This window comes from Mycteria americana, chromosome 9 (genome assembly GCF_035582795.1).
Source record: "Mycteria americana isolate JAX WOST 10 ecotype Jacksonville Zoo and Gardens chromosome 9, USCA_MyAme_1.0, whole genome shotgun sequence".
NCBI lineage: Eukaryota > Metazoa > Chordata > Aves > Ciconiiformes > Ciconiidae > Mycteria > Mycteria americana.
Window position 1 is genome coordinate 5,435,801 of NC_134373.1, and position 26,513 is coordinate 5,462,313.

Below are 26,513 nucleotides of genomic sequence, written 5' to 3' on the forward strand. Positions count from 1 at the left end.
TTTCAGCTTTCATTTTCCGTTGTCTAGAGATATTCTAGAAATACGGAGTTTTAGAAGCTCTGTGCTTCTGAGAGATAAGCTGAATCCTCGGCAGTGTTTCCATGAGCACAGGACCCCAGCTAGTGCTTGAGTGTCCTACATTCACAGCCATTAGATGATTCATTCAGGTATTTGTAACAAGTACTGTCCTGTGTGCACAGAGATAGTACTAATACAGAAAGCACTCTGTGTACCCCATGATGCTCTTTGCTCTAAATCCTTGGCTAATTCCTGCTGAAAACTGTCTATACTGTTTATTACTCGCCGATACTGTCCCTGCAATTTTATTCCGTACGCTATGTATCATGGAAGCACCTGCCAACCCTGCAATTAAATATCAAGCTATTTTTTTCAGAGGTGTCTAATTCATGTGGCCAGGGAGACTATTCTGCTTGGCTAAAGCAGGCTCTGGTATGCCAAAAGCCAGTTTTCAGTTCCCTGAGTAGTGTCTGTTATGCCATTGCAGCAGTCCTGGTATGGCATTAGGTCTGATAGTGTTTCATGGCTGAACATCTGTATATGTCTGCGTATAAAAAGATTATTCCAGAGAGAAACCAGGCAAGAAGTTATCTTTATGAGTAATTTGTTCTGCTTTCTACATTTGAAAGGTAGCCATTTTCAAATCACAGGCTTACAAAGGAGGTGGTTGTTAGTGATTTTCAGATGTGTTTCACATCAGTATGGCGTACGGCATGTCTCCTTCCAAAGCTTATCGCGGACAATAGAGACTATTCACCCAGTGAGATCACTACCAGAATTAAGTGACTTCTTGTTAGATTTTTAAGTAACAGGGATGAATTTCTTAGGCACCTGCAGTGCTCCAATGGTAGAAGATCAGACCTGAGGTCTAATATGCCCTCCTTTACGTACTGAAATACAACAGACTTGGAAGGTGCGGAACTGTAAGCACCGCCATCTTCAGTTACAGCTGGAAGGGGGGATTTTGGAGAGCAGTCAGAATTTGGAGGGGCACTTCCCAGTGTGTCAGCACAGCTGAGAGGTACTGCCATTGCAGGTGGGGAGAGCTAGCAATTGGTTATAGCATCCTTTCCTCTTGGCAAAGAAGGTGGCAGGAGGGAGTCATGATTTGTCCATGATTTTCCTTGTGTTCCAAGGCTTTAGTAGCAATCGGTGCCTTCCTGGTCCCCATTTCTTTTTCTGTAAGAAAAGGCAGTTAACTGTTCCTGCCCATGCTCTCAAGCTAGTTATTTTTCCAGGTGTGTCCTGGCCATGTGGGATTGATGGCAGTAAAACCACTTCATCCTAAAGTCAATGGATAATTTGTGTGAAGAGATACCAAGGCTAGACGGGGCCATTGCAAGCGTTTTGTCTAACCTTGTGGCATAACATAGGCCAGAGTCTCTTGTCTCTTAATTTCTGCATCAAGTGCAGAAATTCCGTTTGAGGTGGAGTTTGTCTTCTAGAAAGATTGTCTTGATTGTATCAGGTGGGATGGAAAATACATCACAGTGTAGAAAAGTCTCACTGGGCAGTTAATGCTGATTCCTTAGCAGGGTTTGGATCCTATTACTGTCTGCCATGCACCCTTTTTTGTGCTAGATTAAGGAGCTGCCGGTTATCAGAAATCTCTTCTGTTTAAGGGGCTGAGTGGAATGGTACCATTTGTATGTGTTTGTTGTTAAAGGAGGACAACACTGATGTCTCCTTTCTATTTGGTTTATTTGTGGTTTTTGCCACTCCTCTGCTTCTGCAATATCTTTCCCAAAATAATATGACCAAATCTTTCCTTAAATTTGATGCTTATTATAACAGTCTGTCAGGTTGTGGACTTTTTTATTTATTTCTATCCCATTTCTTTAATTCCTTCTCCTTAAAAGGTGATCAAAAACTTTCTGAAAATCTTAGTAGTCCTTTGTTTGCCTTTGTACTAGACTCTGTCGCTTCCTTATGCAAGTGTTGCAATGAAATCTCCAATGCCAGAACAGATGAACTTGTAAATTAACTAGACGTTGTATCAAAGGGTTTCATAACGTTTCAGGAGATTACACTGACGCTATCTCTATATTAGCTCTCTTGCTTCTTGAAAAACTGCTTGATTAGTTAGGAAAGTTTGTATGAATCCATTCTGTATGTCTTTCATAAAATACTACATTTTGTGTATTTTCCTAGTAGGCAACAGTGTGCTGGATACTGCAGTTGCTGCCATCAAACCTTCAGAGTAATTCTGGAAGTCCCACCAAGCTCTCTTTCAAGATCTCAGATTCCCATTTTCTGCTTCCCTAAGTTTTAATGACATCGTGGTGGTAGGAGGCTCCCTTCTGTTCTGCTCTGCCTTTTACATTAAGCAGTTCTCAGTAGCTGTTAAGTGTTTTGTTGGTATCTAGTCAACCATCACAAATATTTCACCTACTGTAACTTTTTAATTCTGGGAAATTCTTCTGTGTCTGTTTCTAGTCTTTGTTGGAAATGTAGATAGCACAAGGCCATCTTTGTCCATGAAAAGCAGGAGGTGAACCCAGACTGATACTAGCAGCCTAATTTCATTACTCAGGGTGAATGAAGTAGGAAGAATAAACATGCAAAAATACACTGTAAAAAACATGACATGAAAAATTATTTCAGTCTTAATAATTTACATGAAAAAGGAAAGCTTCTCACAAAATATGTATATTTAGAATATGAGTGTTGAAACACCTTTTTAAAATTTGCCAAGTTTGCCAGAGGGAAAAGGAAGAAAATTCATATGGAGGACGCAAACAGAATAGGTGATGCCCGGCTCACCAGAGAGAATTCTTTGGAAGTGCTTTATGGCAATTAGTCTCTTGCTTTGCAACCAGGCCAGCTGAAATCAGTGGTGTTTCTCAAGGAGTAAGCCCTTCTCATCCTGAATAGATTATCGGGACCAACTTGTCAAATTGCTTCATGGTTTTGCAGGTCAAGTGCCTTAAACCAGGAATTTTTTAATGTGTTAGCTGTTTTCTGTCACATTCAGGCTCCTGAATTCAGGCATATAGATTGAGAGTCAGACTTTGCGAAAGTGTTGGATGGCATTTTGGTTTCTACAAATTTAATACATATTTAATTACAAATCACCAGCTCACAGGACTTCGTGGCGAGACCTACTGCAAGTTAGCGTTCAGTGGTATCAGTGGAAGAGTCTGTAGCTGTATATGGCTTCAAACCTTGACGCATGACATGTAAATTTCTTGAGCTTTAGTATAAACTGGTTTAAAATCAGGCAGCATCTGCTTAATCCATGAATAGCTGCTGGCTGTGTTAACAGTCAAGAGAGCTCACAGCTGATCCATTTTCTTTTCTCTCCTGAAAAGAAAAAAAGTCAATAGATATAAAGAGAGTAAGTAATAAATATTTCTACACTGCACTGATGAGGCATTCTTGGAAAACAGCAAGCTAAACAACTCTACATAATTCAGTAGATGGAAGAGTGGACTAAGAGTCAGGAAATAATTATGAGAGCTGGGAGAAAATTTTCCTTCAGTGACTAGATTTGAAACAGAAATTGTTAGTGAAAAATGTCTGTTTCTGAGGAATGATATTTGTGATTTTCTTAAAATAAGAAAAGCACCTGAAAATACAAGGGGCTGTGATTTGGAAATGCACCTGGCAGGGCTCCAAGGAGTCGTCATTCAAGCACCCGTCTGCCCGTGAAGGTTGGGGCTCACAAGCCGGAGAGCGCCGTCCACAGTGTCCCATGGCAGTGGGACTCCTGTGATAATGCTTCGAGCGTAAGGTGGCAGGAGGACGCTGGAGCATCCTGTGCCAAATACTGTACTTTCTAAACATACGTGCAATGGGGATAAATGCCAGCACAGCCTAAAATGCCCTTTGTTAGCCAGAGTAAAGAGTCTGTCTGTCTTGTTAAATGCTGTGGTAGGGGAGGGAAAAAAAATTCTCGAAGCTATAAAAAGACTCTCCAAAAGATGCGGTGGGAAGAAGTGGGAGGAGGCACAGATGAAGTTTAGATTTAGAATGTTAAAAAATGATTATTTTATCCAAATCAGCTGGATGGTTATTTCTTTTAGCCTATTATTGCCACCAGAACCTCAGCCCTGCTCTAAATCAACTCAGCATTTCATCAAGAAGCCTATTCTTTGCTATAAGAGACCAAGAGTGCACAATTATGGGTTTCTTTTCCCCCTTGCATAATAAAATTGGGAGATTATCATCAAGTTTCTATTCAGATTTTAGGAAGGCTTTTTTATTTTATTTTTAAAACCCATCTTTGTCTGTAAGAGCTCCCTGTTCAGGCCAGCATGCTGTAATGATTACTGCTGTAAAGGCTTCAGTGGAGATGTGCTCTATTTCATTCTCAATGAGGGTTGATGGCATTTTGAGAGGCTCAGAATATCCTTTGATTACTGTATAAAACAGACTGGGGAAGATGGCAATGCAGCGTGCGGCATAGGAGGGGGCTGCTGCTCCGAGTGTTGCTCATCAACTTTCTTTTGTGCCTTTTTTTTTGTCTGCCATGTCGCAATCACAAATCATGACCGTGTTGTGGTTTTGGTCCCATTCCCCATCCTTTCCCTGTTTTGGGATTTGAAGCTCGAGGTTTGTACAGAAAAAGAGCTGCTGCTGCTCCTGTGTTTTGGACAGATGCTACAGCATATGAGCAGGAGCAGCGCCTTGACCCTTCTCTCCCCCAGGGAATTGTTGGAGTAGCTAGGAAATGGTATGTTGTCTCTTCCAAACTGTGGGGAATTGGCCCAGTGTTAGAAGGTGCCGTTTACTGTGGGGAATTGGCCCAGTGTTAGAAGGTGCCGTTTACTGTAAAATGTCTTCGAGAGTGTATTAAAAAAGGAGTGACAGAAAGCTAGTCATGGGTGACAGGAATGATATGGGAGTAAAAGAGATTGAAAGGGATAGACACATGCAAGCTGCCTCTCTTCCTGCTCTCCTGTCTGTTTGACACTCACGGTGCATTAATACAAAATAATAGGGAAAAGCAATTCTTGCATCTTCATTCTTGTGTCATGCTTAGATCAAATTGCATATTGTGCCAGCTGAAGTCTGCTTGCTAGCCGTTCTGAAGTTGGAAGGATGAAGGTTTCTGAGGTCTGGAGGACAGGGCGGTTTCCGGGGAGAGTTTGATGCCATACAGCAGGAGAATGCTTTTATTCCCAGCCCAGGTATAGGAGATGAGTGTTATGGAAGAGCATTTCGCCTACATTTTGCTGTCAGTGTGCCTGGATACTGAGTTTTGTTGCGACATCGGGCATCTCTTTAACAGGTTATTTTCATTGGTCTTCTTGCAATCTTTGACTCCTCTACTTGGTGAAGTGTTAGACTGAAAATATATGGTGTATGTCTGGTGTTTTCCAGTAGCAGAACAGGAAATATTCTGTGCAGTATTTAGGTACGTTGTTTCCTGTACCACTATGCCAAGATTATTAGGCATGTTTTGTTTGTGGTATATGCCATTTACTGTTCACAGTCCAGACTACATTGCTTCTAGAAGGCTGTATTCAGGTTTGGGCATCCCACTGCATATGGACTGCTCTAAAAGAGTTTATAAGTCTGAAAACAGACAGCTGTTAGGAGAGAAAATTGTGCAAGAGAAAGTTTAAATGACTTATCTGAAGCTATGAAGTAAGTCAGTACTGACCTGAACCCAGGTCACCAGTGAAACGTCCCTACTGGTATTGAACAAGTTCAGGGATGTCTTAAACCCACCATACTGCCAGGACGTGATGTGGCACATTCAGATGATTCAGGCAGCCGGTGTGAACTGAGTTAGAGCTCAGGCTGCCTGCAGATCTCACCTCTCTTCTGACAAATGGCGACCAGAAAAAACTTATGTGCAGAAAAAACTCACATGCAGAAAAGGCTTTTTCCTTGTTTCTTCTATTTATTTTTCCCCCCTCACTGATCTAAACTGGATGTTTTGTGTCTTCATTGTGGAAGGAGCAGTCATCAGAGACTGCAGCAAACGCTATAGCTAACACAGGATGGTGCTTACACTCTTTTCTATACCCGTGTATCAACATTCAAGTTAAAACGTTAACACACATTGTGAGAAAGGGTAATGCTGGAAAAGGGACTGGGGCTTCGTGATTTCCAATAAGGATTCATCAGTCCCCCATGGAACTTTGTGGCCGTTGAACTGAGGGCCTTCTAAATTGTTGCATAGCTATTGTCCACAACCTGTGTATATTATTCCTACCTTTTATTTTTGTTGTTGAATAATAGGCTCCCCTTTCCTCTCACTGGAAAAATATATGCCCTGTCTTGCTACATTAACTCAGGTGGGCCACATTACTGTTTGTGTGCCTGAAATAGGTGATGTAAGAGACACACACACAGATACCCCAAACCAGTTTCAGTGGATGTACATCTCCAGTATGCTATGATGGTTTTTCTGTGTGCTGAAATGATACAGGGTGCCAGCAATGACCCATACCTAGTACCAAGCCGTGACGCTTGGCAGTGATGCCAATGGGAAGTTTTCTTCATAGTCCTAGAGGAAAGTGCCCAGTGGGGAATGGAGTTTTCTTAAGTAGGGTCAGGAGCCCAGGCTGAGCAGAAGAGAGAGCACGAGGAATGCCAGACTTGTGTCAGGTGCTGCGAGCTGTAGGGACGGATATGCTTTAACTAGAACGGCCCAGGGGGCATCTAATCCTTTCTTTTTGTATAGGGCCCTGCTCTGAGCAGGGGCTAGGACCAGAAATCTCCAGAGGTCTGCAAAGACTTCTAGCTATTCCTGTACAAACAGCATTTCATTTCTGTTTAACGTTACACAGCAATCTCATGGTACATGAGATTTTTTCTTTCCTTTGATTCTCATCTCAGACATGTTTACTGCGGGCTCTCTGAAGCAGGGCAGAGTAAGCTGTTAGCTCTGTGGTCAGAGGGAAGCAGGACTGCTCCTGAGCAGAGGTGGCTGCTCTCCTGGGGTGGTCTTTCCTATTTGAATTTCAGTTCAGATCAGTTGTAAATACCAGACTGCTCCCTTGAAATGTAGCTGGAGTTTGCTCGGGGCTGGTGGGACAGTGTTGTGTGCTCTGCCTGCAGCCCCACCAGAGCATCCCAAACGTATTATTCAGATCCACTCGCATAAATCAGCTGTCCTTCCCAGAGAGCTGCTGAAATCTTGGTGCATGCAGCAAGATCTGCTCAGCCTGGTATGCTAGGAGGCTGTGGTTTGGTGACTCGAGCCTGGATACTGACTTGGTTTCAAATCAGGTAAACAGTTTCTAGGGGAAGGAGGAAAGTGAGTTATTTCTGGGGGCACACAGCCCAGGACTGAACTGGTCCAAGGAAGTGTTGCAGAGCTTGATCAGAACAGATGATCACTGAGTTGCCTGAAGCACGGACCATGAGACACCCTGAACAGGACGTGCGAGGAGCATCCCAGGGAGAAGGTGGGGGTGTTTTACTCCTGCTTTATGGTTTGGTGCTTTTTGCGTACGAGAGCAGAAGGAGAGTGAAAGAGAATTGGGTTTTCATGTGGATAGGAGCAGTATCAGAGTGGGCTCAAACGTACGTGTGTGTGTGTGTGTACATTGATGCTGGCAGAGCCTTGCCTTTAGTAAAGAAAAATCTTTCAGTCCCATGAGCTTAGCAGGCTGCTTAAGAACAAGAAACAGTAATAATTATGCAACCCTATCAAATGTGTGTGCACATCTCGGTGGGTGACAAGGAAAACCAGTTCTGCAGCAGCGAGGATGCTGTTGGGAGGCTGTGCTAGCAAGCAAACCATGGGGGTACTGGATCATGCTGTAAAATAAAGTTTTGTGTATTTTCTGTTTGGTGATAGTCCTGTACCACCCATAATCCCACAGCAGCATCACATCACTGAGTACCTTCAGCATTTCTTCCACCTGAAGTCTGCTGTGGGTGCACCTTCGAAGGCAGCTGTGGTCACCGCAGGGCTGGCCTGGGATGAGCTGTAGCGCAGGCAGGGGGAGGAACAGAGCTCTGGGTGCCGTACTCCAGGCATGACACTAGACTCAAATGAAAAGAGTCAAGGCAGAGGCATAGTCACACAACTACGTAAAGATGAGCAGCAGGACCCAACAAGGCTTTGATTTCATTACAGTTTAACATGCAGCCAGAAAATATTATGTCCCTGCTATAAAGGAGGAGATATTTACCTTTGGGAGATTTTAGAAGCAAGGAATTGGAAAATGAAATTAATGAATAGAAAGCAATAACACAAGCCAATATTCACAAAAGTGTTATTTACCTCTCTTTTATCAAGGCTCATTTTACACAAACGTTAGCGGTTATAATAGCTGATATGTCACTAGTATTTAGTACCAAAAGGCCTCTAAAAAGGCTTTAGGGGACATTTGCTTGTTTTTTATCTTTTCTCCCTGATGTCATGTTTGTGCCTAAAATTCAATCATGTGGTATAAAGAATGAAATCTCGGGCATTTCTGGTTAGGGCTGCTCATGGGCAGTTAAAAAGGCTAGGCTCCTTCTGGAGGATGCTTAGAGTTTAAATGCCAATGGATGTGTGCACTCCAGAGCTAATGGATAAAATGCATATTACACTATCAAAAGGGGGTGATTATTGATTAATTTTTTTTTTTTTTTTTTTTTTTTTTTTTTGTATGCAAGTTGAGACTTTTTAAGTAGGTTTAGGTAGGGAGGTCTTTGAGCAACCAGCCTCTGAAGTCTCTGTCCATCTCAACAAGCTAGAGATCTTGATCATTCAGGTCAGAATTTCAGGATCAGAAATCCAAAAACCTAGATCTTCTCAGTAAAGGAACATCAGCTCGTTTTTTCAAGATAGTATTTAAGATGCAAAAACAACAACCAAAAAAAAAAATCAACAAAGTAAATTGGATTACACATACAAATCAAGCTATTTAAGTTCTACTTGGTAAGGTCCAAATGTATTTTCTGCTCGCAGTGTGATTCATGTCCTGACCAAGAAGAGTTGGTGGGGGCCTTCAGTACTTATCTTGGAAGCCTACAAAATGATGACATCACATTGCAATTAGCAGGCAATTTGAAGACATTTAAACAATTATGTCACATTTTCAGCCCCACTAATTGGCACCACAGCTGTTTGCTTTGCCTCCTTTTTTTGGAACAGTGGCCACAGGGTATTAACTCATGGGGAAAAACAGTAAAGAATTTAAAAAGTGTGCAGACACCAGTGGTTTGGAGAAGAGCCAAGCTGTAAGGTTCTGTGTTAAGGGTGTTGCAGGACAGCTATGTTTAGTACAGAGCTAAAGGGGAGGCATGAAGAAAATACCATTACCGTGATCTTAGTTGACAGGTCACTGACTGGGAAGGGTCTTGTCAGGAAAAACAGCAATAAATGCATTAATGCTAATCCATTCTCTCCTGACATCTTGGGACAGGGCTATTCTAAGGGGGCCTGTTATTATGTTGTTACAGTTGCATAGTATGTATTTAAATGTTAGAGTCACGGCCAAGAAGATCTAAAGATAGGATGGTGGGTTTAGCCTTTTGTGATGAGGGTGGAGCAAAGCATGCCCACGGAGAGATAATGTGGCCATCCTAGAACAGTATTTTTCTAAGTTGCTAATCATCTAAACGTTTTCTGGCAGAGGAGTGTAGCCTGTTGACAAAAGCCTTGCTTTGCTAAGTTACCCTTAAGAGATCACTGTGGGCTGTGAACTAAAAGTAGTTCAAGACAGCTCTCCCGTTATTCATCCAGAATCAATGAACCACAAGCTGGAATTCATGGGAGTGCCTCTGTGAAAACAGAAGGATGTAAATTAAAGGTATGTAATACAGCACAGTGTAGTACCGAAGAGAAAAGGAGTGGTTACGGTCACTGGTTTAGTGTCTGTGGAAAACAAGCAGCAGCAAACTCCAATCCCCTGCATGTAATACTAACACAGTATTGCTACAGCTCTTTTCACTCTCGTACAGTCTGGAGGGCTGGAAACTAAAAGAAGCAAACCCCCTCTTTGGAGTCTCACAGCCTGCAGGCAGGAGGGAAGGAAGCTGGGAAGCTTTACAAGGAGGTAGAAGATTCCCAGCAGAGCTTTGGGTTCCTCGCTGTTAAGAGTTGACTCTCTGTAGTCACCACTTTGTATTTCTTCTCTGGATCCTACCTGTAATCATCAGTTTGCCTAAATCTTCACCACCCTCCATGGGCCATAGTTTACTACTTAGCTGTCTTCAGTCTTTCCTTCTCTGTCTTTGGAGTATGCAGAAAGCATCCCTGAATTCTAGTAAACACAAGATGAGAGGGCACAGAGAAGGGAGATTAAGTCTCCTGCAGTGCAATATCCTGTAGCCATCAGTAGGACTTCAAAGTAGCATCTGGCAGGCCCAGGGGATGTTTTTTATCCATTTGTCTAACACATTCTGGGTCGTAAGCTGTCCATGTGTCATTAGAAGGTGACAGTAAATCTGTGGTACAAAAGAAAGGTGAGGGGGTTCAGAGAGGATCTGACCTCCGCAATCAGTGCATCTCTGGTTTCCACAGTGTTCCCTGTTTAAAGGGACCTTCCTAGTTGTCCCAAACAAGCCTCTTGCAGAAGACTGCCAAGTTACAAGCTTGCTGCATAGTCTGTATCCAGATGTGTATTGAGGACCTTGATGTCTGCTCCCTTAAAAAAAAAAAGTAATCTCTGGTAAAGTGTCTTCTGTTCCCTCTTCTGTTATGATCTTCTCTCTCAAGCGTGATCATCTCAGCCAGGCAACTGCTGACTTTGGTTTTTCCTTCCCTGTTTGTGAACCTTTCTTGGCTGCTGTTCTTCTGGATGCACGTACACTTGTCTTGAATAAAAGAGAGACCATGCACCGATGGGACAGCACTGAAGTTCCCAGGCTGATCCAGCCAAGCCCTCTGCCATCTCTTTCTGTGCTGCCTTAGATGGCACTTTCTTTGCAGTTGGCATCGTCCTCGCTTCTCTGGCTGTCAGCAGCCACAGCTGGGTCAGAGACGCCAAAGCTGCTCCCAGGCCTAGGGCTTAAGTTTAAGCTCTGCTTTTCAAACATAACAAGCTCTTTGGGAATGCTTAGTGAAATCAGTCACGGTTGGCCTAGACTTCAGCGGTGTCTCAGCCCCTCCTCCCCCAGCCTTACTACCCGTGCACAGAGCCCTCGCAGCTCCCGCTGGCTGCACAGGGCAGGGCTCTGCCGCTTGCGCTACGGGTGGACCGGCGACTGCTCGGCTCCCTCTGCACCAGCTGAACCAGGCCTGCATTTGGCCATTTGATTTGAGAGCGATTTGCTGACAGCAGAGGAGATTCAAGTTCAGCTCCAGCCTCTAGAGAAGCTGCTGTTTCAGTGCTTTCAGATGATCTTTTGTCCTTGTGCCTCCTGTTTGTCCCTGTCATGTTTAGGTCTTATTACCATCTCTCCCTTCCTACTCAGCCTCCTGTCACATGCCAGCCCTTTCTCCCTCCCTGCGCCCCACAGTCTCCTCACTTGCCATTGTCCTCTGTTCCTTTGCAAGCCACCGTTCCTGGCTCCTGACCATCCCTGCTGCCAGCTCCTCCAGCACCGCTTTCCTTGCAGGCCTCTTAACTCCTTTGCAGTCTGCTCAGACTGCGTTTCCTCCTCCTCCTCCCCACTGACGGGGGGTCACTGAGACCATGGGATAGATCCTCTCCTGTGTTTCCTCCCAGCACCTAGTTTCCCCAGGGAAAAACAACTACGGAGTCCTGCTCAAGCCTTGCTAATGGATGGTGGAGATAGACAATTCAGCTAACAAAGGTTTTCCTGCACTTCTGTGATTTGCAACCTGGAGGCTTTTTTAGGTCATAACTTGGCTAAATAGGGATGAATTTTCTTGGGGATGGAGAAGAGGGTATCTCTAACTGTGCTCAAGCTCATCAGCACATGTAAATCACCTCAAACACGAGGTGCTAGATCTGAGTAACAAAATGGCTGTGGAGATATTTCAAATAGGAGGAAATGGGCATATTTTTGATCACCAGAAAAGGGTCTTCAGACAGGCAGCATGCATTTTAAAAAAGTTTACGTTTGTTTTTAAGGTTTTTCCGGATGCAGGTATTTCGCTTAAACACAAAACATTCCTTTATAAAGTAATATATTTGACAGAACCATCATCTCCATCCTGATGTTTTGGCAAGAAGTTCATAAGGGAAAGATTGACTGTAGTACATCCAGTCCTTACTATGTGAGGATGCACGTTGTCTTTCCTTTTAATTTTGGTATGTTTCTTGGTGTGGATATGTTTTTGAAACAGATTTTGATGAATAGGATATCTTCTGAAGTGGAGTGTTCTCAGGGAGGTTAGACTTCTTTCCTGAGGTGGTGGGGTTTTCCTTCTAATTTATCTCAAGTTTAGACCGTCTTTTTTCAAACCCTGACTTTTTCTTTCCCCCAGCTAGGAGATAAGGGAAATACAATAAAGTTTTTGAAACAAAATGGGAAACAAAATAATTATGAAGAACTGAACTTGTAGTCTCAAAAATAACATTTTGGCAGTAGAAAAACACATGAAAAATAAAGGGTTCTTTGTTTTATTTTTATTTTCCTCCAAACGTCAGCATTTCCTCTATGAAAAACAGGCCGGTTTTGAGTAGCAGTAATAAGTATAACTGCAGCCACTGTGCTGGTGATGTTACAGCAGTTCAAGGTCCACAGGGCAGTGTAAGATGGTTCCAGAAACCAATATCAAAATGAAGATCTCTGCATGGATACTTTGATGTACGGCCTCTAGACTTCTCAGTAAAACCCCTTAGCCTGTGATACAGAGGTGACATTAGAAGGGTGGTATATGTTGAGGGCAGGACCACATGGCATGTTGGAGTTTTGAAATCCAGCAGCTGCTGTGCTGTTTGGGTTTACCAAAGCCAAGGGACTGTTTTCCCTGTGATACTTAAACTCGCTGTGACAGTCTAATGACAGTCCTGCACCATCCTGCCCTCCCGGTTATCCCTCTCCTGCTTTGTCCCTAGGAAAGGAAGCCTTGCTTTGGAGCTAGATGCTTTCTGCACTTCTCCTGCCCTGTATTTCCTCTGAAGTTGAGTGCACCGCCTGTCATTCTTTCTGTGCAATCTGCCTTTCCAAAAATTAGACACGAGACATTTGCAGGATATACAGCTGTCAGCAGGTGTTACATGGCAGCAAGAGGAACTTACCCTTATGTTCCCTTACCCAGCAAGAGGAACTCAGTAGCCCTCCCTAAGACTGGTGAGGGACACGGCTTGTTGGTGTTGGTGAGACATTTGCCATGATTGAATTCTTTGACTTTTAGATTCCCTTAGGAAATCTAACTGATGTGCATGTTTCTCCCCATTAGCTCATACAGCTCATGTGACTTGTTTCATTCATGTGACCTCTTATTATGTATCCATCATTCCATTTTTCTTTCCTATTAGAGTGAAATTGGACACAGCCCTCCTCCTGCCTACACCCCTATGTCAGGAGTAAGTATTTCACATTCAACCTTCATCCTTTAGGTTTTCCTCCTTCCTTCGCTACGTATTTTCTGTTTCAAACCCCTTTTTCCTACATAAATGGCCCAAAAGCGAACAGTGAATGAAGTGTGCATGGAAGCCATCAAATAGTCAGGGTCTCTACACTCAGCCTGGATTTGTGTGCAAGCTCTATGGACCTACACCCAAAATTCTGCCAACTGCCAACTTTTCTTGAAAAAGCATTTAGGTAACAGGCTTGGATGAATCTGTACATTTTTCCTTCCTGTTTATAGGTCATGATGTTGAAATTTCCTTGCACACCTTTGCTGACAAGCAAAATGGTAGGTTGAGCTGAACCATTGAGTTGAGGTACCCATACAAACACAGTTTCACCAGCCCGAAATGCACTACCTGATGGAATTACATAGGGTTTGGGTGACCGTGTGATAGTCACTGCAGGACACCCTAAAAGTAGGCCCTCCAGGAATAAACAGAGTTCAGAGATAATAATGTCCTCTATGCCCAGTCCCCTTTGCAGAAGGAGATTTCCCTAACATGAGGTTTAAGGGTTTTGTTCAGAAATCAGGGGAGATTGCCAAAGTAATAGAAGAGGAGAAGTGTTTGCCTCTTGCAGCTGTGTATATTCAACCTCCACGTGTCTAGGGAGGAGACAAGTTTTCCTGCCCTATTTCTAGCCCTGAGCAGCCAGCTTGCTTCCCTACTCCCCTTGCTGCACCGATGGTGCCTCCCCGGGAGGGGAAGCTGGCTCAGCACCACCGGGCAGACAGATGCTTTGGCAGTCCACAGCAGAGCCTGTGCTGCTGCCGATCCGCAGCGCTGGAAGCACAGTAGTCTGCAGGATGGACAAGGCTTCACCTGCCCGGTGAAGTGCATCATTGAGCAAGTGTGGCAGGAAAGGCACAGGAGCCGCAGAGATGACTTGCTGTTGAATCTTCTCTCCCTTCGGAGCCTCCTTTCTCATGCTGCCTTTTCTTTTTCAACAGAACCAGTTTGTGTATAGAGATGGTGGCTATGCTGCAGAAGTGCCGATGCCGTACAGAGCTCCTGGCTGCATAATACCAGAAGCCCCAGTCGCTCAAGGGGCCACAGCAGAGATCTTTGAAGATACTTGCTGTAATGGCACACTACGAAAACAAGTGGCAACCCTGGCGAAAGAGGACAGCAGCACCCAGAGGTACAGTGCTGATCCCACGGTCTTCATACCCGAGCGGGTCATCCGGGGAGAGCTGGATGAGGACGGGTACATGACGCCGATGCGAGACAAACCTAAAACAGGTAAAACATTGTCTTTCCAGAGAAGCTCCTGCTCTAGTCTAACTGCATTCTCTCTTTGTCTACATCAGCAGCTTTTCACCAAAAACGGCTTTATTGAATAACCCAGCAAGGCTGAAACATTCTGACTTGGTTAATATTTCTTTGCATGGGGATTCATTTTTCTTTGCTTAATTTGCTACTTAGAAAAGCTCAAATGTGCCAGAATGTCAAGTTTGGTAATTCCCCCTTTAACTTTTCTTTCTGGGAAATAACAAGAGAGAGGAATGAAAAAACCCAAACTTCATTCTCATCCAAACACAAATCTTCAGTTACTTCCAAGAAAAGGATCTATCTTTGGCCAGCCATAGGAGACTAGGCTTTGCTTTGTTTATTGATCTTTATCTTCATGGCATTGTGCTGGGTAAATGTCATGTCGAACATACCATAGAACCAATACACACAGTTGGCATTTTGTACCCAAGAGAAGTTTAGGATTGAAAGAATGAGATGTGCTTCAGAGAGACCACCGCTGCAAGGTGAAGTTTGCCTAGATCTGTGCCAGCTCAGAGTGCTACGCTTCCCAGTTTGCCATCATTCGTTTCTTCCTTTTTAAATAGCGACAGCAGTCCTTTAGATGTAAGGGGATGTGTCATTAGTAATTTGCTTTCAAACCTTTGCATTAGCTTTAAAGAAATTAATTAATGCAAATGTAAATGTCAAGTAACTACTGGGTTTGCTTGAGAATTTGGAAGCTGCTTACCCTTTGTGTTACGTGGTGGAAATGGAGGGAGTCCTGGGGCTTGACCCACGGCAGTAGCAATTGTGGGAGCGTGCTCGTCAGCAGCAGCCTACTCTTCAGCAGCAGCCCTTGCAAGAAGAGATTTGATGCCGTGGGTTTGCTTCAGTGAGAGCCCACGCCTATCTTCAGGTTTGCCCTGGGGAGCCTCAGAGTTCTGCAGGAGCTTAACGCTTCACAGGTGCTACCTGAGCCCTCGGGGATGCAGTACTAGCAGCTCAGGAGAAAGCACCTCCTTCCTGTCTCACTGCGCACAGATGCAGGGATGCCACAGCGTGGCCACGATGCTGCGCGCGCTCTGTCAGCTGGGGACTCAAATCAATGCACTGCTTGGTTGTCATTGCTTAAAAAAAAAAATACTTTCCCTGTGCTCTTGGTGCGGGCACATGTGCCTGTTCCACCTCTCAGATTCAGCAAAGTTTTAGCTATGTGGTCAAAGGTACTCGCTAAGTCTTGAACTTTTGCATATAATGGTTTTGGCCCCTTCCTGGATAAAACCGGAGTTGAAGTGAGGACCACAGCCACTCTGTGGCTGCAGGGCCTGTTTCCTTGCGGGCAGGACTCTGTGTGCGAGTGTCTCTAGAGCCCATGACCAGAGCCATGCTACTGGAGATGGAGATCATGTGTTAGCATCGCTGTGCGGCACAGGCAGGCTGAGAGGTCATCCCTCACTAATGGCAGTGGCTTGGAGACCCTGCCATTAGTTTTGTAGAGGTTTTGTAGGGAACCTCCAGGCTGTGAGATGAAAGGCAGAATTAATACTGGAAATGAGTTTGATCTGATCATGTTCAGCCTTGAACGAACTGGATGCTTTTGACTATCTGGCTGCAGGGGTCCCACCCCCAGTTCCTTTTGTCCCCGGCCCACCTCCGAGCCATTTCCTTTGCAGCCCGCTTGCAGTGTCAGCAATCTCCTTCCTGCCCTGGCCGATGGGCTTTGTGTTTTGCAGCAAGACCTCGTTATACACAGACCAAGGCAGGACATGACACCCAACGAATCCATTGCTCTGTGGCTCAGTCACCTGTGTGTGACCGTGGGAGGGAGCTTACTAAGCGTGCGTTTTTAACCTAGGACAGCCAGTCTCTTTATATGTCTCTTCCCACCCCCTCTCTAGCTTTCCATGCAAGCCTTAAAACCTTTCTGCAGTTCAGCTACAATTTTTTGTGGTGTTAAGCCACAGAAGGTGATTTGAAGCAACTGTAAGCTGCTCCAGGTCCTGTTTTGGAGCTGATGTAAGACTCTCGTACTCCTTCCAGGGCTCATTTGAATCATTTTTTTTCATAATGCTTCGAGGCCCTTTGTCCTTCAGGGATGGAAGGTTTTTAATCAGGCAAATTGTTCTGATAGAAATGAAGCTGTCTTAGAAGTTAGCCCTTGGGAATGGTTTTTGTGCAGAGAGGCTTAACTAAGATTTCTATAGAGTTTCTGGATGGAAGGACTGCGAAACAGAGGGTTCGACTGGTATGTCCAAGGTTGCCGAGCGAGTCAGCAGCAGAGGCAGAAGCCGCTCGGCATGTTCGGCTCTGTAGGTCATACTCGGAGAGGAAGTTCAGGATCAAACAAGGCACACGGGCTATGGCTCAGCGAGAGCTGTAGCTTAGTTTCCAGCTTTGCTGGGGTGGAAGGATGCAGAAGTCCAAGTACTGCTTCTGGTACAGCCTGGTAGTAACTCGCACGTGATGCTTGCTACATAGATGGATTACTCCCTCTCTTTGCTGATTTATTTTTAATCTTTCCTTAGATTACCTGAACCCAGTGGAAGAGAACCCATTTGTTTCCCGACGAAAGAATGGAGATCTCCAAGCTGTGGACAACCCAGAGTATCACAACGCTCCAAACGGGCAGCCCAAAGCAGAGGATGAGTACGTGAATGAGCCATTGTACCTCAACACTTTTGCAAACACCTTGGAAAATGCCGAGTACCTGAAGAACAATTTGCCGGAGAAAGCCAAGAAGGCCTTTGACAACCCAGACTACTGGAATCACAGCCTGCCCCCACGAAGCACCCTCCAGCACCCGGACTACCTGCAAGAGTACAGCACAAAATACTTTTACAAACAGAATGGACGGATCCGGCCCATTGTGGCAGAGAATCCTGAATACCTCTCCGAGTTCTCCCTGAAGCCTGGCACTGTGCTGCCCCCGCCGCCCTACAGACACCGAAATACGGTGGTGTAGTGACCGTGGTCTTACGGAAGTGGAAAGGCAACCCCTTCTAGCTGCCTCACTCTTTCTTTCTCGCTCTCCTTTTCTCTCTCTCTCCCCTCCCTCCCTCCCTTTCTTTCTCCCATGAGCTTCCTCTTCTTGCCAGTTGACTCATTTTTGATATTTCCAAGTGAAAGAATGGCTTGGAGTCATTTGCAGATTGGGTTGGGAACCTGGAAGGAAGGAAAGAGACTGAAAGAAGGCGTGTACAACCTGGCATTTCTCACTTTCCGCAGATCCGGAGGGTCGGATGGTCAGAGAAGCCAGACAGTACCAGTAAAGGCCAGTGGCAGTGTTGCCTGCTGTCGAGCTAGTTCTCAGTGATTCAACCCAGACACTGTAGGGAAGCCACAGAGAGGCTTTTTCTTTCAGCAGGAACTGATGAGAGTCTGTACAGCATTCCTGGAAATCGCAGTGCAGTTTCCATTAGGGGGAAAAATGGACAATTTTTATATCATGTGTGATAGCATAGTAATTGAGAGTGAGAATCCAATTTCTTTCTCTAACACTTTCTATCCCAGCAACTGAAAATGGCTAACCTGGCTTTTCATAATCGTTCAGATCTTCATCGTGGCTTTCCAAGAAATGATGATGTGACTCTAATATACGGCTAAACCCTTTTTCTGAGCCACACCATGATTTTGTGCCAATTCCTAACCGCAGAGACTCCAGCTCAGAACTGGTACATGACACAACCATTTTTGTATATGTGCCAACATGACAAACACTTTAAACACAAAAACCCTTTCAGAAGAGAGTAACAAAACCACACCTCCAACATGTTCCTTTTGAAGCTAAGACAGGCCAAGAAACCAAGATTTGTATGCAAAAAGCTTTGCTTTCCTGTTTTATACCTGCTGACTATAGATACATAAAAAGATCCAAACAAATTCTTCCCTCTTTTTCTTCTTTGTGATCACGAAGGGAGTTGGGGATGCTGTCAGGCAACACTGAGGACAAGATGGAGAACTGGAGAGTTTGATAGGGGTCCTGAAGTCTGCTGCTGTTCTGTGGGGTGGTGGTGGGAAGGGTCCTTTAAACTGGAAGACAGACGCTGGACTGGAGAAAACGCACATAGCAGTTCACTGGAAAGTTAGTTTGCACTTAAGCTCCGATTTTATTTGAACTGTTTTCTGGATTTTGAATGAAGCAATATGGAAGTGACCAGCAAAATACAAAATAATAATTTTAAATTAAAAAAAAATTAATTATATGTAAAGGATGACTGTGGAAATGCCAAAATGAAGCAAATCAAGTCTTTGGAACAATGTCCACCAGTTCTGAGAGGCCGTTGCATTGACTGCTTCAGAGAATACAGTGACAGAGCAACCAGCTCTTACTGCTGCCATGCGAAGGACAGCAGAGCAAGCCCTGAAAGGGACCGGAGGAGACAAATGTCTTGCAGCACAGTCCGGAATACTTTTTTCTAAAAGGAGGATGACTCTGGCACAGAAGACGGTGCACATGAGGTTTGAGAAGTCAAAATGTGCATGACTCTCAGAGCTTTCCGTCAAAAATGTAAATAAGTATGAGTCAGTCTCCTTGCACTTAGTTCTGCTTTCATCAACCTCAATTTTTAGGTAGACACCCCACCCCCCAGCCTGCTCCTCTTTGGAAATATCTTTCAGCCAGAGTTCTGGACGTTTTTAGCAACCCGAGGCAGATGGAGCTGGCAAGGGAGGCGCAAAGGCCAGAGACACCGATGGCTTGCTCCCGACACGCCGAGACCCATGTGTGTAAGAGCATTTGCGTACCTAGTTCCCAGCAAAATTCTGCAGGAACTATGAAGTACCTTTGAAGATCTGCCTATGTCTCTATCCAGCAAGGCTTTTAAAGGGGAAGAAACAATACCTGATGGATGGCAATCTTAGGTGATACAACAGTATTTCAGTTTATGCACTTCAGTACTGTTAAAGTCGAGATCTTTGGGGTGACCTAACCTGGCAACAAAACCAGCAACATCCAGTGGTCTGGAAATGGCATCAAGCTCCTCCAAATTCCTGCCATCTCAACAGCTTGCCACCTTTAATCATAGGGAAGCAGAGGAAGGAGTAAGAAACAAGCAATAGCTACCCAAATCTTGGTGGCTGAGAGTCAGCTTGACAAAGGTACGAAGAGATTTCAAACCTGGGTTGGTTTTTATGCTTGTAGATGGGAAACAAATTGTGGATGATCACTAGGTCAAGGCTGGTTCAGCCAACAGCCTGTTTCTGCATCAGGTGTGTTCAGGCCAGCTTGAACCAGCTGCAGGGCAGATATTAAACCTGTAAACCGAGTACGTAGCTGAAGAGTCTGAAAACGGCAAGAACAAGTACAGGTCTTTGAAGCTATTAAAAGGAGATGTTGGGTCAAGTGGTACCAAGGTGGTTTGTGGTGGCAGAACAAACCGACCAGATGGTTACAAAACCACGATGTATCTGAGAGGCCTCGCCTCTTCCTAGTGCCCTCCCATAACTCCTCGTCATCTTGGCAGCAGACAGGGGCAGGCGTTGGGCCGGGGCTGGGGTGCAGAGGGGAGGCGTGAGGTCCTGGAGACGCCGCTCCAGGGAAGGTTTGCCAGCGGTAGTGCTCACCGGCTGGCGTCTGAAGCACGGGCAAAGGTCTGCCAGGTTGGGATGCAATTGCCGAGCTGTCTGGGGACAAAGGCCGGCACAGGATTGTGGATGTCCTGTTTCAGTGCGGAAGCAGCTCGGGGTACATAGGTAGGTGGAGAAAGGGGTTGATTTGTCCCTGAACAAGTCTTGTAACAGAGTAACTCCTAATGGAGAAAAATAAAATAAAATCCTGGTACAGCTTATGTGTTTGAATTCAAAGAGGTGCACTCAAAGGCTGCTGGGGCAGAAGCATGCACACCTCCAGGCCCGGGTGGGACGGTGCTGGGATGTAGCTGCTAACGGAAGGGGAGGCCTGTTTGTTTCTCTGGTAATTAAGTAGTATCGGTGTTGGAAACAAGCCCGTCGAATAATCAAAATGTAAATAATTGTGGTTTTTAACAATTTAACATTTTATTTCTTACAAAACTTGAATTATTTATTCATTTTAATTGTTGACTGTGGGTGTGATATAATATATGAAGTAGCGTGGAAATGCAGAGGTTCCTTGAAGCGAGGCAGCGCGAAGGCCAGAACAGAAGCTACCTTACGCCGGGGCTTTGACACGCAGCCAGGCTGGGCCGTGCTGAGCCGTGCCTTGAATGGCAGAGGGCAAACAGAGGGTTAATGAACACAGTAATTCGTGATGATGGAAAACCCAACAGACTGCAGCTTCACAGACGGGCATTGTTTTTTCTGAGCTTCTGGTTTGAGTTGCTAATGGCCAGCAACGGCCCTTATGTTTGCTGCTGTGCCAGCAGCTGACCGGTGTTGCAACGCGTGGGCCGGCGTGGTGCTGAGCCTCTGGTGAGCCGTTCCTTTTCCCCGGTAAGAACAGCAGTCTTGTGAACACAGCCCGTACGTGTGCGCGTTCCCGCCGGAAGAGTAGTGCCTCTGAGCTACTGCGGCAGATTTTTGTCCCTTTGCCGAAGAAAGTTTAACCCTGGTTAAAAAAGCAAAACTGAGAGCGGGACTGTTGGGCTGCTTTAATCTGATCAGCAGAAATACCTGGCTGGCCCTAACTCGCATATTTGCCTTAGTGGGTATAGCTGCTGGCTCGGTGAAAGAAGTCGGGCAAATGTATGTGGCAAAATCATGGCAAATACTCAACTGATTATGTTGTGAAAGATGAGGGCCGGGGTTTTTAATGAATAATTACAGGTTTGGGGGAAAAGCAGATTATTTCCACACACAAACTGCGTTTTGTCAGCACAAAGCACTAGGTGAGAGCATCAGCAGAAGTATTTTGTCTGGCTGTAATTAATTCTCTAGTTCTACAATGGTATCTGTACACAGCGCTGTCAGTTTTTATGGATTTTATAACACGGTCTCCTATTTGTAAATGTTTTCCTTTCCCTTATCGTAGCCTGCGCGACAGAAGAGCAGTGACTAACTTTTCAAGAGCAGATACCCGAGTGTGTATCAGCCGTTGTGCAAGGCACAAAGCAACGCGCTAAATGAAAGAGAACAACAGCTTATTTTCTCCTAACCTCTTTCAGTGGTACGTGTCTTAGGTGTTACCATCTACCCGAGGGTTATTTCAGACAGATGTGGGTGCTGGATCTGATTGATTTGCTGTAACATAATTGACTGAAACCAACTACTTTTAGGTTTCCTTCTTCAGCTCTTTTCAAATTTTTCGTTTGTCTGCAAAAGAGCCAGGAGGGATTCGTGCGTGGCCATTCGCTCAGACATAGCAGAGTATTTACAGCTTGCTTTCAAACAGGTCACCTCTCACAGGTAGCAAGCAATGGAAATAAATCCGAGCAAGTATCAGCAGTAGGAGCCACCGTGTGGGTCTGTTTCAGGTACCTTAAGCTCAGCCCAGAAATCCTTTCCTTTGTGCAGAGAAAGGTTGCGTTAACCCTGCTTGTACCACTTACTTGGTAGAAAACGCGTTTCCTGACTGCAGGAATTGTACACAATGATCTCATTCCATTTATTTCCTGGATTAATGGGGAAATACCGGTCCCACAGCTGGCAAGCCCAGAGGCTGCGTGTGAAGGGCACTTGCGTAGATGCGGTGCCGGGGCAGGGCAGCCTGTGCGCGTGCCACCGCTTTGCATTGAAGATCTGAGAGGGACTTCAGGGGAGCGTTTCCCCCCAGCCTCAGCCACCACCGATCCCTGCCTAGAAACAAAGAAAATGGCAACTCTGACAGACCAGCTTGGCCCTGACTCTCTGGGGATCAGTTCTGGCCGTAGCTATAGATCGAGCTGGGCAGTACGGGTGAGAAGTACTAGCTGTGAGGTGAGTCAGCCTGGAAATATGGCTTGGGGGGGGGGGCGATGACACCTATATGGGAAACTCAGAGCAAAATCTTTTTTTTTTTCTGATGGGGGTATGTGTGGAGGTGTCCTGCACCGTGGCAGCACCTAAAGGAATGAAGGGATTATTTGGGCTCCTTTATACTGCCGGGGAGGTGAGGAGACTTTGGCACAAGCCAGAATTAGGCTGTTGGGTCATGTAATTCCCCAGGATAACTGAAGAAGGCGTCCCGGTCAGCCTTGCTTCCCCCGGGAGCCCTGTGCACCCTGGGCAGGCGTCTCTTCATGGGAAGGGTAGCAGCCACTGCAGCACCCCTGTGCACGCGCACACGGACGCTCCATCTGCCAGCCCTTTTAGGGGGAGGGAGTGGGAGTCACGTGAACGTCCCAAGCTGGCAGCTGGGGCATCGCTTACTTGTTGGGATGGCGATTTCCCTCACTTGGCACAACTGGCGCATCGGGGCTCCACCCCGATTTCCCCATCACATTTCGGAACTACCGAGCTCAGGTTGGTATCTACCTGCTTTGAAGGCCCTTCAGCTTAAGGGAGGCTGGTGGAACAGAGGCTTTGGCATGAACCAGAGCCAGGCCTCTGGTTATCAGCACCTGTTTGGCTCTTCAAGAGCACCTCAAAGGGGACAGTATCACCTCGAGTTCCCTTCGGCAAATACTTTTCAAAAGGTGGTGTTACTTGCAGTTACGTGAAGACTCTGCACCACTCTGTTCATTTCTAGCTCTGTCACTTGCAATATCCTCATTCTCGTGGCTCTTAGACCTCTGCTGCTGACAAAACAGCTCCTCTATTGTTACATGAAACCTTGGGTTTGGGTTCAGATTTTATTTTTTTTTAAGAAAGCCAAGGCTGGGGGGGGGTGGGGTTGGTTGGCTGTAATATTCACGCTTCATCACGGCAAGGAGCAGTCGTCATCCCACAGGGGCAGCCTCTGTGCAGCGTTGCTGTGTTTGCAAGATTCCCTCTCCGTTTTATTTTCTGGCTCTTGCTGAGCGTTACACAGGTAGAAAAGGTCACCGTTACAAATGGGAATGTTTCAAATTGGGAATAAGTAACAGAAATAAAGCTCTGTGGTTAGAAGCGCCACTCTCAAATGTCCAAAAATCACATCTCCACCTTTGTTTTAATTGTATCTTTGTTCCTGTACTGTTGCATGGATTAGTACGTCGTTCTGCTGGTAGGCTCATTGCCCTTGGGGAAGTTACTGACAGGTAAGGCTGTCGTCAGCGGTACGGCAGTGATGGCTGGGATCTGCCTGTAGGTCTGGACGATGCAGAGCACCTTTCGGGGGAAGCTGCTGGGTGTCCAGGTCTGACTGATGGTGGTGGGACCGGGTGGGACTTGCACTGCAGCCACGCGCATCTGCGAGCCAGGCTGAAGAGGTGCTTCCACCCAGGGCATCCTCCAGCTGGGGCGTGTGCCGACCAGCCAGGAAAAGGTGGGAGGGGGGAACCTAAGGACGTTAGCCTGACTGGGAAATGAGAGGAGTCAGAGCTGCCTTTTTTTCCTTTTTTATTAGTTAATTTTGAGAGAGCGCTTTGTGGACCTTGGTAGAGGGGTTTTCAGGGGAGATTTGTAAGGTGTTACACAGTGTGAGTAATTATGTCCCAGTTCTTCTTCCCCCCCCCCCCCCCCCGCCAATAAAAAAGCCATGAAATTGTGCTCCAGATGTGTTGTGGATGAAACCACCAGGGCAGCGGTGCCTCCCGCACAGCTCCCTCTCGCCGACGGTCAGGTGTGACCAGGGCCCACACATACGTCGAGCCGTCGCTGCCGTGCGCTGGCTGTGAGCGCCGTTTGCCAGCAGTTTGGTCCCACGGAGCCACCGTCCCCATGCCCTGCCCAACCTTTGAGCCCGCTTAGGGAGAAAACACTGTATTGTCCATAGCACTCCGAAGACTAAACCCTTTTGGGATAACCACAGTAATAAACTGTGAATGGTATTTTATAAGTAAGTGTAGATATGTATGCCGTTCTTTTGAGGTAAGGTACTATGACATATGTAGCATAAACTGGTACTGCTGTTAAATGGGTCGATTATTAACTGAGCAGCTGTGTAAGGGGTAGCTAACTTTGAATGCACTAAACCACTCTTTCGTTGAAGACAGGGACTGAAGGTAGTTGCCGAGTACGTGTCTTTTTATGGTGGGGTATGTTAAGAGGAAAATGCAGGTCAATGAAAACATAATTTTTATAGCATTTTAATGTTGGAAATTGGTACATATTCAATACATTATTCACTATGGGTTTAATCCTTTTTTTTTGCTCGGTATTTGCAATTTCCCCAACACTGTAAGCTGGAATTTCTAAAGAGGTGGCAGCCCTAGCGTAGGGAGGGGAAAAAGCAGTCTCGCTGAAAAGAGAGGTATCCAAAATGTATTTCCTGACCTGGCAGCCTTGAACTCTCAACATTTTCTTTTCTGATGAGGCTCAAATTCCCAGGCCCGGAGGATGATACTACTGTCCCCTCAAAATCAAAGGCCGAGCCCCATCTGGGAGGCGACGCAGGAACAGCACCGAGCTCCTGGCACGGGGGTGGCTGCTGCCACTGGCCTTGCTCACTGCGAGAGGCCGAGACGGGGAGGGTCTGGGCTTTGGCCAATGCTCCGTGTTCTCGAAGTGCAGAGAGACAAAACAACAATACTTCTGCCTTATGAAGTACCTTCAGAAGAAGAGAAGCATCAGCACGTTGGGGAAGACACTCATTTCTTGCAAGGTGATGCATTCAGAGTTAGCTGCCTTTCTGAAACAAAAAAAAAAATACAAAAACTACTGTATGTTACTTTGAAAATGTGAATAGTATTTTTATAGCTTGTTAAAGACACAGCTAGTTGCATTTGTAAATAAGGATAATGTTGCTTTTATTTTCCTTGTGGACACCATTATTTGGAACATAATTGTCCTTAGGGTTGATTTGTATATAGGTAATTTGCTTGTGATTTAAGCCGCTCCTCCCCTTTTCTTTCTCTCTCTTCCCACCCTCTGGTTTCGGTTAGAAGTACCATTTTTGGCATTCTGTGTGATTCTGTGTTTTAGCACTATTGTGGTGTGTTCAGACTTTCTGCACTTGCTTACACAGTAGGGTATGCCAGTTGTGTGTGGCGTAATGTTACTTTAACCTTCTGTTTCTCTTATTTTAGCTATCGAGGATTATGCACTGTTAAAATACTTACTGACCTGGGTTAATATTAGGTACATATTTTAGCATAATTTCCCTTCTTTTCAGGGTTTCTTGTTTTTTTCTTTTTTTCCTTCCCTCTCCTTTTGTCTTGTTTGGAGGCTGGGGAGAAACCTGTGGATCTTCTCTTTGTGTGGTTATATTCCCCCCCCGTGTGCAGTCCCGAGTTTCTCCTCATGGTCCTTGGGGTAGAGCTTTATCTGTTTGTTAAGGCAAATGTAGACTGCGACCCACCTTGCATCAACCCACGCTCATCCCAGCTGAACAATTTGAAAACTGTTCTGCCTTTTTGTTACATGAATCTGTCAGAAATATATTTTTAATTTAATATAAATGAAATTCAATAAAATATGAAACAAAGTCTGCGTACGTGTGAAATTTCTTGCCAGGGCTTGAGCGCTTCCAGCACCACGGACTCCCCGTGTCCTGGCAGAGCGAGTGGCCTCGGACCCTGCTCGGGGAAAGCCTCGCACTGGGCACCTCGGGCTGGGACCTCCCCACTCCCCGGCCCGGCAGTGCCCCTGGGGTCTGCTGGAAGGTCACCCTGCCAAAACCCAACGTCCCCCCCCTTTCTCCCCACCCCACCCCTACAGCCACAGCGCCCCACACCCCTGGGGTGGCCCTGAGCTGGGGAAAGGCCATGGAGCTGTTGGGCAGGCAGGGAGCACCAGGGGGGCCAGCCCACATCCGAGCGTCTGCTGGCACACAGCCGTCACTGGTCAGCTCTCGGGGTGGGAAGCAACACCCCAGGGAGGTTTGCTGCAGCTGTCCGTAACCAGAAGAGTCAGCGAGGGGAGGGCAAAGCAGAGCAGACCCCAAAGCCTGGGAGCACGGCCTACCTGAAC

At 45.8% G+C, this 26,513-nt stretch overlaps 1 protein-coding gene across 1 annotated transcript in view; it reads left to right on the forward strand.

The window, feature by feature from the left end:
* The window catches only part of ERBB4 (erb-b2 receptor tyrosine kinase 4), a 416,956-nt gene extending 398,181 nt beyond the window's left edge, over window positions 1–18,775 (forward strand). The window contains exons 26-28 of the mRNA XM_075511224.1: window positions 13,305–13,352; window positions 14,348–14,639; window positions 17,156–18,775. Coding sequence (XP_075367339.1) covers window positions 13,305–13,352; window positions 14,348–14,639; window positions 17,156–17,592 — 777 coding nt within the window. The 3' untranslated portion in view covers window positions 17,593–18,775. The remainder of the gene's footprint in view (window positions 1–13,304; window positions 13,353–14,347; window positions 14,640–17,155) is intronic.
* Window positions 18,776–26,513: the final 7,738 nt, after the last annotated feature.